The 19,054-nt window shown below is 36.7% G+C and overlaps 1 protein-coding gene across 4 annotated transcripts in view; it reads left to right on the forward strand.

The window, feature by feature from the left end:
- AR (androgen receptor) overlaps positions 1-19,054 on the forward strand; it is a 180,029-nt gene that overhangs the window by 87,727 nt on the left and 73,248 nt on the right. For all 4 annotated transcript variants that reach the window (XM_045473123.1, XM_045473121.1, XM_045473122.1 and 1 more), the window contains exon 2: positions 18,772-18,923. In XM_045473123.1, coding sequence (XP_045329079.1) covers positions 18,772-18,923 — 152 coding nt within the window. The remainder of the gene's footprint in view (positions 1-18,771; positions 18,924-19,054) is intronic.

The raw sequence follows: 19,054 nt of genomic DNA on the forward strand, positions 1-19,054 counted from the left end.
CTCTTTGGTTAGGTTTATTCCTAGGTATGTTATGGGTTTTGGTGCAATTGTAAATGGGATCGATTCTTTGATATCTCTTTCTGCTTCTTCATTATTGGTGTGTAGAAATGCAACTGATTTCTGTACATTGAATTGTATTCTGTGACTTTGCTGAATTTGTGTATCAGCTCTAGCAGTTTTTTGGTGGAACATTTTCCAGAATATATCACATATTGGGTCACAAAAGAACCCTCAACAGGCACAAAAAGATTGAAATCATACCATGCATATTTTCCAGTCACAACGCTATGAAACTTCAAATCAGCCACAAGAAAAAATTTGGAAAGCCCTCAAATACATGGAGGTTAAAGAACACCATACCAAGGAATGATGGGTTAACCAGGAAATTAAAGAAGAAATTAAAAAATACATGGAAGCAAATGAAAATGAGAACATGACAGTTTAAACCCTTTGGGAGACAGTCCCAAGAGGAAAACACATTACAATTCAGGCCTATCTGAATAAGCTAGAAAGGTCCCAAATACACAACATACCTTGCAACTAACACTTAACCTTACACCTAAAGGAGCTAGATAAGGAGCAGCAAACAAAGCCCAAAGCCAGAAGAAGAAGGGAAATAATAAAGATTAGAGAAGAAATAAATGATGTATAATCCAAAAAAAAGTAGAACATATCATTGAATCTAAGAGCTAATTTTTTGAACGAATAAGCAAAATTTATAACGCCCTTGCCAGACTTCTTAACAAGAAAAGAAGACCCAAGTAAATAAAATCATGAATGAAGGAGGAGATATCACAACCAACACCACAGAAAACAAATGATAATAAAATAATACTATAAAATATTATATGCCATCAAACTGGACTATCTGGAAGAAATGGACAAATTCCTAGACACCCACACACTACCAAAACTCAAAAGGGAGGAAATAGAAAATTTGAACAGGCACATAACCAGCAATGAAACTGAATCTGTTATCAAAAATGTCCCAAAAAATAAGAGTCCTGGGCCAGAAGACTTCCCAGGGGAATTCTACCAGACATTTAAAGAGTTAATACCTGGGGCGCCTGGGTGGCTCAGTCGGTTAAGCGTCCAACTTCAGCTCAGGTCACGATCTCGCGTTCTGTGAGTTCGAGCCCCGTGTCGGGCTCTGGGCTGATGGCTCAGAGCCTGGAGCCTGCTTCCGATTCTGTGTCTCCCTCTCTCTCTGCCCCTCCCCCGTTCATGCTCTGTCTCTCTCTGTCTCAAAAATAAATAAACTTTAAAAAAAATAGAAAAATAAATAAAATAAAGAGTTAACACCTATTTTCAAACTGTTCCAAAAAATAGAAATGGAAGGAAACGTTCCAAACTCATTCTACAAAGCCAGAAGTACATTGATTCTTAACCAAAGACCCCACTGAAAAGGAGAATTACAGGTCAGTATCCCTGATGAATCTCTATGCAGAAATTCTCAGCAACATACTAGAAAACCAAATTAAACAGTACTATAAACGTACATAAAATCCACCATGATCAAGTGGGATTCATTCCACGGCTGCAGGGCTGGTTCAATACTCACAAATCAATCAATATGGTACATCACATTAATAAAAGAAAGGATAAGAACCATATGATCCTTTCAATAGATGTAGAAAAAAACATTTGACAAAATACAGTATCCATTCTTTTTTTTTTTAATTTTTTTAATGTTTATTTATTTTTGAGACAGAGACAGAGCATGAGCAGGGAAGGGGCAGAGAGAGAGGGAAACAGAATGTGAAGCAGGCTCCAGGCTCTGAGCTGTCAGCACAGAGCCCGACGCGGGGCTCGAACTCACGGAGTGTGAGATCATGACCTGAGCCGAAGTTGGATGCTTAACCGACTGAGCCACCCAGGCGCCCCACAGCATCCATTCTTGATAAAAACCCTCAAGAGTGTAGCGATAGAAGGAACATAACTTAACATCATAAAAGCCATATTTGAAAGGCCCACAGCTATTATCATTCTCAATGGGGAAAACAGAGCTTTCCTCCTAAGGTCAGGGACAAGACAAGGATGTCCACTCTCACCACTGTTGTTGAACATAGCACTGAAAGTCCTAGCCTCAGCAATTAGACAACAAAAATAAAAGGCATACAAATTGGCAAGGTATTTTTTAAGAAAAGTTTTCATTTATATGATATAGTTTAGCAGTGTCCTAATTAGGACTCATAAGTTGTTCAGGATCTATCTTGGCCTTCAGATTGAGATGTTATTTAAAAGGCAACATGGCTGTTCAAACTTTTTTGGCGAAAGGCAAGGAGGAAAGAAAGAGGCAAATGAGTTGAGTGGGAAGTACTTAGGCAGTATCTGGACTGAACACTGGGAATTCATCACTGAAGGCCACATGATGGATGGGAAGCAGACACATACATAGATTATTTGTGATATGAAACATTATATGTGCTCTGAAAGCAGACTATACAAGTTGGCGAAGTGATCATATTATACCTAAGGGATAGAGTCAAGAAGGGCTTCATGGAGTAGGTGATGGCCTCTTGTGCTGAGTCTTGAATTATGAGATAATGTGGCAAAGGAGACAAATGGTTGGGAGCAGTGAAAGGTATTCCAGTTTGAGGAATGGCCATGTAAGCAAAGAGACAGAGGGGTGAAATAGGGTTAAGACTGAAGAACTGAAACAGAATGGTACTACTGGAAGGTCATATGGGAAAGGTTTTGGAAGAAATAAAGAGCTAGAGTTAGGCCTTGAATGCCAAGCTAATGCTTTGAATTTGTATACTGTAGGCCAAGTGGTTTTCAATGCCTGCCTAAGATCACTTAGACATTTAATAAAATTACAGATCTTCAGGTCCCACCTGTAACTTCAGATTCAGAAGATTTGGAGGTAAGTTAGAATGGGATCAGAGCTCTGTAGCTCCTCAGGTGATTCTGATGTATCAGTGAATTAGGACACTGCTGTAGACCATAGGGAGTTATTAAATGGTATTAAGAGGAAGAGTTACAGAAGCAGATGTTTTAGATAGAATTTATGTGAGGTCCTGTGTAATTTCTGGGTTGGAGAGGATATGACACAAAGCATAAAGACTTTAATAAGAGAGTTGCAGTTATTCTGAAGGTGAGGTTGCATGAGTGTGTTTGGGCAGGAGGATGCAAGTTAGGCAGTACATTAACACATAATAGTCACTGATTGACTGAAAAGTGATGGTAGGTGAAACACATTGACAAAATGTATTACAGTATATCCAGAATGACTCATGGCTTTCTGGATTGAGTCACTTGGGACTGCTATCCACAGTGAGAAACTTATCAAAAAGTTGATTGTGGAGTCAGAGAGACTTGAATTCAAATCTTGCAGCCATCATTTACTGTCTATGGATCTTGGACAGAATGCTTAAGGTTTCTGGACTTAAGTGCTCTCTTCTACAAAATGAAAATAATGGTTCACACTTCATTAATTTGTCGTAAAGATTAAATGAGGTTAAGGTATGTAGAATGTAATGTAGCAGCTGAGACATATACGTGCCCAGTAAATATCAGTTATTATTGGCCCATATGTTATGATGTGAATTGCAGTGACATGGGGTAGGGGATTTGTATTCTCTTCCAATTACTTCTATCCCCACAATCAAAATCCATATCTTATTTTGGGGAGCAGGACAGTTTTCCAAGTATCAAGCTCGTAGCTGATCTTGGGTCAGGCTTTGCTGTTTGTGTGTTTAAGAAAGCAGGGTATGGGAATACAAGCTGGTGCAGCACTCTGGAAAACAGTATGGAGGTTCCTCAAAACAATAAAAATAGAACTGCCCTACAACCCAGCAATTGCACCACTAGGCATTTATCCAAGGGATACAGGTGTGCTGTTTCAAAGGAACACATGCACCCCCATGTTTATAGCAGCACTATCAACAACAGCCAAAGTATGGAAAGAGCCCAGATGTCCATCGATAGATGAATGGATAAAGAAGATGTGGTATATATATACAATGGAATATTACTCAGCAATCAAAAAGAATGAAATCTTGCCATTTGCAACCACATGGATGGAACTGGAGGGTATTATGCTAAGTGAAATTAGTCAGAGAAAGACAAAAATCATATGACTTCACTCATATGAGGACTTTGAGACAAAAAAGATGAACATAAGGGAAGGGAAACAAAAATAATATAAAAACAGGGAGGGGGACAAAACAGAAGAGGCTCATAAATATGGAGAACAAACTGAGGGTTGCTGGAGGGGTTGTGGGAAGGGGGGATGGGATAAATGGGTAAGGGACACTAAGGAATCTACTCCTGAAATCATTGTTGCACTATATTCTAACTAATTTGGATGTAAATTTTAAAAAAATAAAAAATAAAATTAAAAAAAAAGAAAGCAGGGTAAGCCTTATTGCTGGTATCAGACTGTTTTCCTAGCTTTTGTAGGTTCTTCGGGCCAACATAAAATGTCTAATTTTGGATTTCCAGATTGTGAACTGAACTTGGAATCTCATCAGCATTTCATTGCTACCTGAGTTATATCTGCTCATATGGTGCTATCTTTCCTCTCTTGGTTTCTGAAGCCCTTAGACACTTGGCAAAACACTTGTAACATTTCTTAAACTAAATTGTGTTTTCCTTGCCTCAAAGTCACAAAGAGACTTTAAAGTTAGAATTGTGAGGTTTTTTTTTTTCAGTGCTTTCACAAGTTTTGCATAAGGGATGGTAGTGGCTGCTGCTTTTCTGCCTTAATTTGCAGTACTTGAAAGAGAAGGAAGCAGGGTCCCCTGTGTGGCTCAGTTGGTTAAGCATCTAACTCTTGATTTCAGCTCAGGTCATTGGCTCACAGTTGTGAGATGTAAGGAACCCCACGTTAGGCTCCATACTGTTAGCGTGGAACCTGCTGTGGATTCTCTGTCTCCCTCTCTCATTGCTCCTCCCCTGCTCTCTTTCTCTCTTTCTCTCAAAATAAACAAACTTAGAAAATGCTTTATAAAAAAGGAAAGAGGAGGAGGCAGTATTGTATATTGCAGAGCTCACTGGATTGGGAGTCAGATGCCCTGGACTTTACTCCTAATGGGAAGTTGGAGTGGAAAGAGGAAAATGGGGAGAAATGACCATTTGTTTTGAGTGTGTTAGACTCTTTTTCATGTATTTTCTGATGCATTTGTCACAAAACCCCTTTGAGGCTGGCACATTATTTTCTTTGTGTTGTAGATAAGAAAACTGATGGTAGGGAGGTTAGGTTCATCTTGTGCCCAACATTACATAGCTGGTGATCAGTAGTAGAGGGGTTCAAACCTGAGTATCTCTTCCCCCAAAGCCTTTGCTTTTTACAATAGTGATGCTGCAACTTATTAGAAAATACCTTTAACTCTGAGCTTCGTTTGTTTCATCTGTAAAATGGGGCTCTGTAACCTTTGCTCTGTATGGAAATAAATCTCAGACAAGACTTTGGATAGAGGACAATGATATTTGTGTCTTTAGATTCTTAATGTATTCTACGTGCCTCTCACAGTGCCTACCACATAGTAAGGCACTCAGTAAATTTCTTTCCAGCAAGGGGGTAGTTCTGTAATGGATGAGATCCATTTTTATAGTTCCTACTTAATGCTATTACTGTCTTTTCAAAGGTAACTGGGCTATAGATGAATGCCTGTTTGATGTTGGTCATTATATAGATTTTCCAGAGGTTGACTATTGCATATTCTAGACCCTGGGAAAAGTTAGTATACTCAATGTGACTAAAAATATTGCTCTACAACAGAACTCTGGCATAGGAATTATAACACCTGGCTTCTAGCCTCAGGACTATCTCTAGAAAACTATTTCTTCTGGTCAATTTTCTCTCATTTTGTTGGCCCCCAAATTTCCCTTGGACAATAAGACAGTGTAAGTCAGTGGATTTAATCCCTGATTGGACATTATCACTAACATCAAACTTTTAAGAAATTTAATGCCTGGACCCCATCTTAATTTAATAAATCACAATGGGGGGGTGGGAAGTTCCCCTAGTGATTTTACCATGCACCCAAGGGTGAAAAACATTCAGCCATATGATCTCTGAGAGTCATCTAGCCCTGACAGTCAATGAGAAGCAATGCCATATAGCATGGTAGACAAAGCATAGGTTTTGGAGTTAGCCAGACATGCATTCAAACCCTTGCTCTTATAGTTTAACTAGCTCTGTGATCTTGAAAAAAATATTCAGTGGCTCTGAACCTCTGGCGCTTTGTTGTAAAATGGAGATAATCTGTGTATCCTGCAGTAGTAGTCGTAAGGATAAATCACCTTTGACGGAGCTTAACACATACTAAGCCCTCAGTCTTTTAGTATCAGAAGTTCAAATGGAGGATGTGAAGAAAATAGTGGTCCAATAAGATTTAACATGTAAATCAAAAACAAGTTGTTTTCTCATTTCCTGTTTTTTTTTTTTTTTTTTGTAATGGATTCTGGAAACACATAATGTGGAAACCTCTCTCAGCCCTCAGCTTTGATGACAATTCAGAAAGGAATCTGACTAGTTCTTCCATGGATGATTGGCTGAGATGACTAAGAAACCATTGGAAAGATTTTGGCTCACAGAATACAGCAGATGTGGCTTGGGAGATGTAAGGACATGACTATAATAAGGATTCATCAGTTCAGCCCGATTTCTGAAAGTGATTCCAGAAGAAAAGGACAGCTTGGTCATTTGGTGGGACACACTGATAAAAACAGTCTTGCTGCCACACTTCCAGCTGTCTTGGCATGTTTGTTAGTTGGTATAAACTACAGGAAAATGTAAATCACCAGTAGGCCTATAACTACTTGTCTCAACATGTCAGGTTTGCAGGTTGAGTATACATCAGAACTGCAGGCATCCTCATTTGATCTATCCCAGAGTAAATACTTGACAAGTTATGTAAAACACCTTGCTAGGTTAGTAATAGGATTTTAGTACATGGTGGCCATTATTTTCTAGTACCTCCAGACAAGACACATAAGTTTCTCTTCCTTTAGTAACCACTGATCTTGGACCATTTAATAGTATTTTTCTTGCTATACATTGCATTAACCATTTGCACAGTTGTCATAGCTCAAAACAAGCCCATGAAAACTCCTCTGCAAACAGAGGCTGCCTTTCTCATCTTTATGTTCCCATCATTTGGCAGAGCTTTTCCTTTATAATGTATGAATGATGAATTTTTGAATTAATAAGTGAATGGTATGAGTGATATCTCTTCTTCCTCCATTTATGACCCATGATAAGGATTACTCTGTGTGTGTGTGTGTGTGTGTGTGTGTGTGTGTGTGTGTGTGTGTGGTGTGTTGGGGGAGGGAGTGATTTTTGTAGCATGTGAAATATAACCTGGCTTGGAATATAAGGAAGGCTTCCACTATGGTAGAGTGAAGACTACCATAAAGCTACCCTTTCATAAAAGCAACAAACACACTAGCAAAAATTGTGAAAATTAACTTCTCCAGAACTCTGGAAAGGAAAGAAAACTAGCAAAAATCTGAGGTGCACTTATTCAAGAAAAATGGATGTATGTTCTCTGATCACATGGAAGTAATTAGAAATCAATAGCAGAAGGAAATATGTGAAACTCACAAATGTGGAGAATTAAATAACACATGCCTAAATAAACAGTGGATCAAAGAAGAAATCAAAAAGAGAAATGAGAAAATCCTTGACATGAATAATAGAAAAAATGTAACATACCAGAACCTGTGGGATACAGATAAGCTAAAGCAGTCTTTGAAAGAAAATTTAGAACTATAAATGCTTATTGCTGTAGTCTGAATGTCTGTGTTCCCCTTGAAAATTCATATGTTGAAATCCTAGTGCCCAATATAATGGGCAAATGAGGCCTTTGGGAAGTAGTTAGATATGAAGTGACATGTTCATGAATGTAATTAGTGCTTTTATAAAAGAATGCAATTAGAGCTTGCTTACCTTTCTACCATGTGAGGTTACAAGAAGTCTGCAATTGGAAGAGGGCCCTCACACAACAATTCTGGCACCTTGATTTAAGACTTCCTGCCTCTAGAGCCGTGATAGATAAATTTCTGTTGTTTATAAGCCATCCAGTCTATAGTATTTTGTTATACTAGCCAGAACAGATTAAACTCCTATATTAACAAAGAAGAAAATGCTCACATCAATAACTTAACTTTCGGGGCGCCTGGGTGGCGCAGTCGGTTAAGCGTCCGACTTCAGCCAGGTCACGATCTCGCGGTCCGTGAGTTCGAGCCCCGCGTCAGGCTCTGGGCTGATGGCTCAGGGCCTGGAGCCTGTTTCCGATTCTGTGTTTCCCTCTCTCTCTGCCCCTCCCCCGTTCATGCTCTGTCTCTCTCTGTCCCAAAAATGAATAAACGTTGAAAAAAAATTTTTAAAAAAATAAAAAAAAAATAACTTAACTTTCCAGTTTAGGAAACTAGAAGAAAAGCAAAATATTAATAAAGATTAAAGTGGAAATAAATTAAATAGAGAATAAGAATAATCAGTAGAATCATTGAAGTCAAAAGTTACTTTGAAAAGATCAACAAAATTGACAAACCATTAGATTTACTAAGAGGAAACAATAGAAGACTCAAATCACAAAATCAACAATGCAAGTGAGGACATCACTACCTACCTTAAAACAATAAAACAGGATTAAAGGGGAACACTATGAACAATCATATGCCAACAAATTACATAACCTAGATGAAATGGGAAATAGTCAAGAAGACACAAACTGCATAAACTGACTCAAGCAGAAATAGAAAATCTGAATGGCTCTATAAAAAGTAAAGAGAATAAATATAATATTACTTCATTGTATTAGCAATATAATAAACTTCCCATACCATCTGCCACCATATAACCCATTACAATATCATTGACTATATCCTTATGCTATGCCTTTTATTCCCATGACTTATTCATTCCATAATTGAAAGCCTGTGGGTAGCTACACTTGTGGTGAACATAGCATAATGTATAAACTTGCAGAATCACTATATTGTACATTTAAAGTGAATGTGACATTGTGTCAGCTATACTCAAAAAAATTTTTTTAAACCAAAGAAAACAAACAAAACCACAGGGACATAGAGAGCCAGTACAGTATGAAGAATTCAGACTCTGGAGGGGGAATACCAGGACACTATGTACCTCCACCTTCATCTATTGAATGGAAATAATTATAAGTACCTACTTCTATCCGGGCACCAGAACTTATACACACTAACAAACATTGCTTTTCAATTAAACAAAAAGAAGAAGAAGAAAGAAAGAAAGTAAAAAGAAACTCACCATTTTGGGAAGCCCAAATCTAGATGTCTTCACTGGTGAATTCCATCAAACATTTACAGAAGAATTAGTATCAATCCTTTACAAATTCTTCCAAAAAATAAAACAGGTGGAAACACTTCCCAACTAATTCTGTTGACCAATGTTACCCAATAACAAAACCAAAAAGAAAACTACAGACCAATATAACTTTTGAATATTAATAAATAAAAAAATCCCCAATGAAATAGCAAACCAAATCCAGCAACAAATAAAAAAGATTATGATCACAAGATGGATTTATGTCAATAACTTAAAATTGGGATTTATCTCAGGAAGGTAAGATTGGTTTAACTTCTGAAAATCAGTTAATTAATATAATGTACCATATTTAAGAGAATAAAGGCCCCATGATCATCTTAATAGATGCAGAAAATTTTGGCAAAAAAATCTAACATTAGTTCACAATTAAAACATTCAACAGGAATAGGAGGGAACATATTCAAACTGAAAATAGATATCTATGAAGACCTCACAACTAATATCATACTTAAGTGACTGAAAACTTTCCCAGTAAGATTGGGAACAAGACAAGGATATCTGCTCTCACCATTTCTGTTCACCATTGTACTGGAGGTTTTATCCAGGCCAATTGGACCAAACAGCAAAAACAAACAAACAAACAAAGATCTAAAAGACATCTGTATTGGAAAGGAAAAAGTAAAAGTATCTTTATTCACAGATGATATAATCTTGTATATAGAAATTCCTAAAGAATCCATAATAAACTATTAGAACTAATAATGTGGTTCAGCAAAGTTGCTGAATACAAGATTGGTGTGCATAAATCAATTGTATTTCTGTATGTTAGCAAAGAATAATTTAAAAGTGATAGAACACAGTTCATACTATTACCTAATAGAATATTTACAAATAAATTTAGTGAAAGGTGCAAGACTTCTACAGTTAAAATTATGAAACACTGTGGAAAGATAAGATGTAAACAAATGGAAAACCATTCCATTTTCATTGATCATAAACTTTAATATTGTTAAGATGACAGTATTCCTCATAGATTCAAGGCAATCCCTCTGAAAATCCAGCTGGATTCTTAGCAGAAATGGAAATATCAATTGTAAAATTTGTATTGAAATACAAAAAACCTAGAATAGCCAAAATAAACCAAAAGATGTTCAACATCACTCATCATCAGGGAAATTCAAGTGAAAACCACAATGAGATATCACTTTACACTTGTCAGAATGGCTAAAATCAACAACACAAGAAACAAAAAAATAATGTAGAAGATAGTATGGAGGTTCCTCAAAAAGTTAAAAATAGAACTACCCTACAATCTAGCAATTGCACTACTGGGTATTAACCCAAAGAATACAAAAGCACTAATTCAAAGGGATACATGCACCCCTATGCTTATTGAAGTATTATTACAATAGTCAAGATATTCCAATTAACAAGTAGCCCAACTGTCCATCCACAGATAAATAGGTAAAGAAGATGTGGTATATATACTACTCAGCCATAAAAAAGATTGAAATCTTGCCATTTGCAACAACATGGATGGACCTAGAAGGTATAATGCTAAGTAAAATAAGTCAGTCAGAGAAGGACAAATACCATATGATTTTACTCATATGTGGAATTTAAGAAACAAAACAAATGGTCAAAGAAAAAAAGAAGAGACAAACAAACAAACAAAACAGACTCTTAACTGTAGAGAACAAAGATTACCAGAGAGGAGGTGGGGGGGGGGGATGGTGAAATAGGTGATGGGGATTAAGAGCACACTTATTGTGATGAGTACAGAGTAATGTATGCAATTATTGAATCGCTGTATTGTACACCTGAAACTAATATGACACTGTATGTTAATTATACTGGAATTTAAAACACAAATAATCAACAAACAAAAAAAAAAAAAACCCGAAACAATCTTTTGATAGAAGAACAAAGTTGGAGGATTCACACTTCCTGATTCCGAAACTTACTAAAAGCTACAGCAATCAAGACTGTGTGGTCCTGGCATAAGTATGACACATAGAGACCAATGAAATACAATTGAGACCTCCCCCCAAATAAACCCTTACATTATGGTTAAATGATTTTCAACAATGATAGCATGCCCATTCAATGGGAGAAAGAATAGTATTGTCAACAAATAGGACAACGGTATATTCACATGCGAACAAATGAAGTTCTTTTTTTTAAATAGGAATGTCTTTTTTTAATGTTTATTTATTTATTTTTGAGAAAGAGAGAGCACAAGTGGGAAGGGTCAGAGTGAGAAGGAGACATAGAATCTGAAGCAAGCTCCAAGCTGTCAGCACAGAGCCCCATGTGGGGCTCGAACTCACAAACTTTGAGCTCATGACCTGAGCTGAAGTTGGATGTTTAACTGACTGAGCCACCCAGGCGCCCCCACTTTTTTATACCAAAAATTATCTCAAAATGTATCATGGACCTAAATGCTGGAGCTAAGTCATTAAAGCTCAAAGAAAATGTAGGAGTAAATCCTTGTGACCTTGTGTTAAGCAATGTTTTTTTTAGCTTATAACACCAAATGCATAGAAACAACAGAAAAAAAATGATACATTGGACTTCATCAAATTTTAAAACATTTATACTGCAATCAATACCATCAAAAAAGTAAAACTCTAACCCATGGAGTGAGAGAAAACATTTGCAAGTCATGGATATAAGAGTATTGAATCTAGAATATACAAAGAACTCTTACCATTCAATGATTAAAAGGCTAATAGCCAGCCCAGTTTTAAAATGTGCAAAGACTGGGGCGCCTGGGTGACTCAGTCGGTTAAGCATCTGACTGGCTCAGGTCATGATCTCGCGGTTCACGAGTTCGAGCCCCCCATAGAGCTCTGACAGCTCAGAGCCTAGAGCCTGTTTCAAACTCAGTTTCTCCCTCTTTCTCTGCCCCTCCCCTGCTCATACTCTGGCGCACACTCACTCTCTCGCTTGCGCTCTCTCTCTCTCTCTCAAATAAATAAAACATTTAAAAATTAAAAAAAATAAAATGTGCAAAGACTTTGAATAGACCTTTCTCCAAAGAACATGTACAAATGAAAAATGTTCAACACCATTACTCAATAGAGAAATGCAAATCAAGACCAAAATATGACATCACTTCACACTCACTAAGGTGACTATAGTAAAAAAGACAAATAGCTTGGATGTGGAAAAATTAGAGCCAGTATACATTACTGGTAAAAATATAAAATGGTGCAGCCACTTTGGAAACTAGCCTGGAGGTTTCTGAAAGTGTCACCATTTGACTTTTGAAATAGTAATTTCACATAATATATATATATATATATATATATATATATATATATATATATATTCATTGCAGCAGTATCCATAAAAGCCAGAGTGAAAGCAACTCAAAGGTCCAGCTGATGAATGGATAAACAAATGTGGTATATCCATGTAATGGAATATTACACAGAAATAACAAATGAAGCAATGATACATGCTACAATGTGGATGAATCTTAAAAACAGTATGCTAAATGAAAGAAGCAAGTCACAAAAGATTGTGTTGTATAATTCCACTTATATTAAATGTCCATAAAGGGCAAATCTTTAGAGACAGAAATTGAATTAAGATCTGAGAGAAGGAAGAAATGGGGAGTGACTGCTAATGGGTACTGGATTTATTTTTGGAGTCATGAAAATATCATAAAATTAGTTTATGGTAATAGTTTGTAGTAAAATTAGTTTGTGAATATGCCAAAATAGGTGAATTTTATGGTATGTGAATCATATATCAATAAATTTGTTAAAAACCAAATTAAATTAAACCTAGGTTATAACACAAGAATTATATGTCCTTGGCAATTTAGAATAGCAGGAGAATATGGATTTGGGGGGAAATGATGCCCAGTTTGAATCCTGGCTTTGCCACTTAGTAGCCATATGAACTGAAACAGGTAATTTACCTTATCTAAGTCCCAGTTTGCATTATTTTCAAAGGAATGGTAATCATATCTACCTCAGAGCTGGGTTTTTAGAACCTAGTTCTCCAATCTCTCCTTCCTTCCACTTTCTCGTGAGATTATTATAGTAATGGCCATCTGTGAAAAAGTGTGCCAGCAACAGAGTGGAATGTTTAACTTCCCAAAATCTCATTGAATCTTTATAGCAATTTTGTGAACTCTATATTTTTATGCCCATTTTACATGTGAATAAAATGACTTGTTCAAGGTTTTTCTGTTAGAAAGTGGTAAAGATGGGCATGAAAACCAGATCTTCTACCTATTATATCTTTCCACTTCAACAAGGCCTTACTAAATTGGAGAAGTGGAGAGCTGTGATGTAAAGTCAGGTAGTACTTTTAAAAAGAAAACATGACTATTCTCTTGGACAGTCATCAACTTTCAAATCTCAGACTTAGAGGGGAAAAGAAAGCTACCAGACTTACCTTGTTACTTTGTCAATTTCTCCACTGAAATAACCCTTGTGCCCATAAAGAAGTAGGCACAAGAGACCTATGAGGAGAAATTAACTTTGAACTCTTGAATTTTATTATAAAAATTCATGTAGAGTTGTCATTATATCCCACAATGTGGTTAACAAACAATATATTTTAGGTTACTAAACATCAGGAAAAATATGATGCTTTTATAAAGATGTTTGGTGGTTTTCTAAATTTCTTCTTGTTTGAAAAGTGCAGTGATATTTATCAAAAAACTACACTTTTAACACATCTATCCTTTTTTCCCCTTATCTATACACTTGTATTTACCTTTCCCTAAATGCGCTGGATAGCCAAGAAGGATGGTCTTTTTTATTTTAAGGATATTAGACATCTCCCCTATTTTTATGGTAAAGCAAAAGGTGCAGGCAACCTAAACTTACAATGCAGCTATTATGTGGCAGGCACAGGGGGAAGGGCTTAACATGTACTATTTAATGTAATTCTCGCAAAAGCCCTCTGGATAGAAAGTATCCCCACTCTCCACATGAGACAAATGGAGTTCAGAGAGCCTTAATGACTGGGACCAGGGTTCAGTGGTGGATGCAGGATTCCAGCCCACCTCTGCCTGGCTCCAAAGCCCTGCTGAGTTGACATTCATCCTTCAAACAAGGAACACTAGTCTGTGACTTCTGCATTTCACATTGGTTCCACAGTTCTTGGAGAATTTGCTTAAAGTAGTCAGACCCTTTAAAGTATTTTCAACTCAGACAGACAGACAAACAGACAGACAGACAGACTGAGATTATAGGTAGGTGCTGAAGATTTCTGAGCCCAACTTCTCCATAGTTGAGCTGGCATTTGTAGACCTATAGCTTCTAGTAATCCACTTTTATTTAATTAATTGTGAAACTGTTGAAGTGGTATTCTGGTTTAGGAAACTTCCATTTTATATGGCAGCATTTTTCCTTCAGACCCATAAAACTGAGTGCACTGCATTGGGATAATAAGTGAGCATGTACCCCGGGGGAAGCAGGAAGAAATATAAACGTTCCATGCAAATTCTGAACTTGCTTGTTCTCAAAGCAAACCTTTGCTACATTTGCACTTAGGATGTTATTTAGGAGAATGTTAGAAACTCTCAGTTTTTTTTTTCTTTCACTATGTGCTGTTGTAGCCATACAAAGCATTCATGTAACATATCAGTTAGTTATGCAGCATAGTAATAAAATGAACACTCATGAGCCCTGGTTAAAGAATAAGAACATTTACACCATTTTTTTTTTTTGTTTACTGCTGTAACTGCAGGACTTACAATGGTGCTTGGTATGTAGTAGACACTTAATAAATATTTTTAAATGAATACATAAATACATAAACTTGTATCCTCCTTCCTTATATCATTAACCGCAGTCTCTCCTTAGAAGTAACCATAATCCTATATTTGGGGTTTATTATTCACTTGAATGTTTATGATTTTTCAAATATGTATTACCAAATTATATTTTTTTTTCTTTTTTTTTTTTCTTTTTTTTTTTTAAATTTTTTTTTCAATGTTTATTTATTTTTGGGACAGAGAGAGACAGAGCATGAACGGGGGAGGGGCAGAGAGAGAGGGAGACACAGAATCGGAAACAGGCTCCAGGCTCTGAGCCATCAGCCCAGAGCCCGACGCGGGGCTCGAACTCACAGACCGCGAGATCGTGACCTGGCTGAAGTCGGACGCTTAACCGACTGCGCCACCCAGGCGCCCCTTACCAAATTATATTTTGTTTACTTTTGCCTTTTTTGGGATATGTATGTAATGGAATCATAATATATAGGCTATTGTGATTTATGTCTTTTATGTAATATTAGATTGTAAGATTTACCTATGTGTACCTGTATTCTGTTCCTCATTATTGCTGAATTGTATTTTATTGAATGAATGTGCTGTAATTTATTTATCCTTTCTCCTTTCAGTGGATGTTTATCATTTCTGTTTTTATAAATATAGCTGCTATGACACCATTCCTGACTTGCTTGCTGGTACAAATGTGCATGAGTTTCTGTAGGATATAAACCTGGGATTGGAACTCTTATTACAGTTTTCATTTACAATGTCCAATGGTCAGCCCATAAGGCAGAACTGAAATGTTCCTTTTGTCTACACTACACCAGGGTCAGTGGAAGTGCTGTCCAAAATATTTTTCCATAAAGAGGAAGGGTAGGTAGGTAAGCAGAGACCAGCCTGGTGAGGTTAGCAGATATCTCAGGCCTTTAGTCAAAATGGGCTGTAATTAGGAAAGTTCAAATTCTAAAATTGCCTTTATTATTTCTCTTCTTCTTCCTCTTCTTTTACTGTTATTTTTATAAGTGGTGTGTTTTATTGAACTCATATCTAATGAACAAAATATTGATGACTTTCTTCAGTCTTAAACATTGATTATAAATTTTATTAATTAGATTATTTTGAACCGCATTTTAAATTGTAATATGGATGAAAATTTCTGTTTCATAAAGTCTCTTTTCAAGAATACCTCTTATTTATTCAGGTTTTCATGTTGTATATCTAATATTTATTTTCCAATTATATGATAAAATTACTATAATTATAATTGTCATCTCGTTTATCCAAATATACCTTTATGCCTTTCAAAAATCATTCCTGTCTTTGAGGTGCTTCCTTATCTGTAGCAATCTGCACTCTGCCTTACTATATCATCTACTATGTTGTGTTACAGTTCCTTGATTCCTGTATTTCTTCTGTACTAGATAGTAAATTTCTTAGAGGCAAGAATAATATATTGATTATCACAATGTCCCCAGAACCTAATCCTTTGCGAGGTTTGTAAGGCCAAGTGCTAGGAGTTGAGTTGAATACATATATCTAATCTCAACCTTCAATTTTATAACATGATTAGTCATGGATTATGAACCAGCACTTTGGAGGCAGACTTACCTAGGATGGAATCTGGCATTCCCATTTATGACATGAGTGGTCTTGAACAAGTTTAATTTTCCTGAACATCAGTTTCCTCTACTATGATATACAGATGATACAGAGCTATTTGGCAGGGTTTGGAGGAAGATTAAATGAGATGATATATATGAAATGGCCTTGCACATGAAGTGCCTAAATACATGTCCTTTTGATTTTATTTGAATGGCTTGCATTAGTTTCAGAAGTCAAAAAAAGAGAGAAAAGAATGAAGACACTTGTAAAAACAAACAAAAAAAAAAAAAAACTGCTGCTTCTCCTTATTTTATGAATGAGGATAGGGACACATTCTTTACCCAAGGAAATGAAAATTTTAGCCAAAGGGATGATGTTCTTAGCATTTAGCCCATTTATATATGGGAAGTGAGCTATTTTCCTGTGGAACTGGCGGTCCTGCTAATCCTGGTTTGATAGGCAGACTCCTGCTGGCTTTCCAGTAGGAAAGTGAGACCTTTTGGGGGAGAAAAGATAGCCAGCTGCTGGGTTTACATATAAGCCGAATTTTTTTAGTGATTTCTGCAGTACTTGGGACATGAATAAAGGCTAATATTTGTGTCTTAGAGGTAAAGTGCTTGTCAAGTATAGCCTACGCAAAAATATTCTTTGCTCTTGCCCTTGCCAGGGCTGATCCCTGGTTATTGATGGGAAGATAACATTTCATGCTTTTTTGGATTCTGATAACTATGCTGAGCTTGATAGAGCCATGTGTGTAGAAAGTAAGAGAGTAGCAGAAAGATAATAGTGTAATGGAAACTATGTTGGATTTGGAGCCAGTTAGTCCTGGGCTTGTTGTCAAATCACTTTGGACTTTACCTCTCTGAATGTGAGTTTCTTCATTTGATGTAATAAAAAAAAAATGTTTCTCAGAGTTGTTTTGACGTATAGAAATCACCCAACACAACAAACAGGCTGCCATTAAGACTTATTTTCCTTCCTTCCTTAGTAAGGGAGAAGTGCTCAGAAAAAAAAAAAAATATGGCTACATTCCTGTGGATGAGAATATGGGGAATTATCATCTACCTGAGGCAGATTAACCCAGGACATCATTTTTTTTTAATGCTTAGACATAGGGTATAGGAGAGAAAAATAATTTGACTTTTGATTAGTAAGAACCATATTTTATTTGTTTAAACTTGAATTAATTACTACAGGAGACTCAGAATTTTACTTCTATTAAAGATTTAGGATTGGCTTTCTGACCCTCTCCTTCATATCCATCTGAAAGGACTCAGATACAGATCTTCTTAGAGATAAGAAGTTTAGACTAGATGACTCCTGAAGCTCCCTCCTATCCTAAAGACCCTATGGGTATTTTAATGGCCAAGTGTTGAGATGGTAGCCTGAGAAATTTCCAGCATCACTGTGTGTCATTTCCCAACAAGAACCTCAGGTGTAAGGATTTTGCTATTTTATATTGCAGAATGGAGGTAAGGGGATGTTTACATGATCTAGAGAGATGACTAAGGAAAGTGAGGGAATGGTGGGGGAGAAGACCAAAGAAGGCTGGTATGATAACACTAATCATGATCCCTCACTTGTGTATTCATTTTAAAGGCTTTTTATCTTTTTATATAATTTATACTGCCACTCACAATAGAGCTCAGTAGGATGGGCAATACTATTCCTATTTACAGGTGAAAGTGAGGCTTAGAGAACTAGAGCAAAGGATACCAAACTGCTTTGTTGCTTAGTCTCTTTTGGCCATAGATCTCCCTTTGGATAAGGTAAGGCCATATAGCTGGGTTGATACCATTTAATTGCTCTAAAATTGTTTCCTGACCACCATTTTAAGTTAGATACCTTAACCTCAGCACTCAGGTTTCTGTATTCATCTATCCCTCATGGAAACATAGCCCATGAGACTGACTGACCCCAGAGAACTTCTTGAATTCCTTAGCAGGATCTAAAAAGGCTTGTCCACATGACAGGAAACCCCACAGACGTCATCACTAGAAGTAGCAGAAAAATCAGCTTCACACTGACTCAATGAAGCAAGAAACAATCTTGTTTTCTAAATAATAATAATTTACACATGTAAATTTGCTCCTAAAGACCTCAGACTTCTATCCTCATATTTCTGCTAGGCACTGACATGTGTTGCATTGTTTCTCCTGTGTCTTTCCAGTTTGGAGACTTCCAGGGACCATGTCTTACCCATTGACTATTACTTTCCGCCCCAGAAGACCTGCCTGATCTGCGGTGATGAAGCTTCTGGCTGTCACTATGGAGCTCTCACTTGTGGAAGCTGCAAAGTGTTCTTTAAAAGAGCCGCTGAAGGTAAGGGGTCTTGCACACTCACTTCTACCTCCCTTTCTTCTTTATCTTATATAGAGATACACCAATCTTCCAGAGCCCAGGATTTTATCATTTCAAAGTTAGAGTCACCGGTGGGACCCTCTCAAAGAACC

Source organism: Leopardus geoffroyi, chromosome X (genome assembly GCF_018350155.1).
Source record: "Leopardus geoffroyi isolate Oge1 chromosome X, O.geoffroyi_Oge1_pat1.0, whole genome shotgun sequence".
Lineage (NCBI taxonomy): Eukaryota > Metazoa > Chordata > Mammalia > Carnivora > Felidae > Leopardus > Leopardus geoffroyi.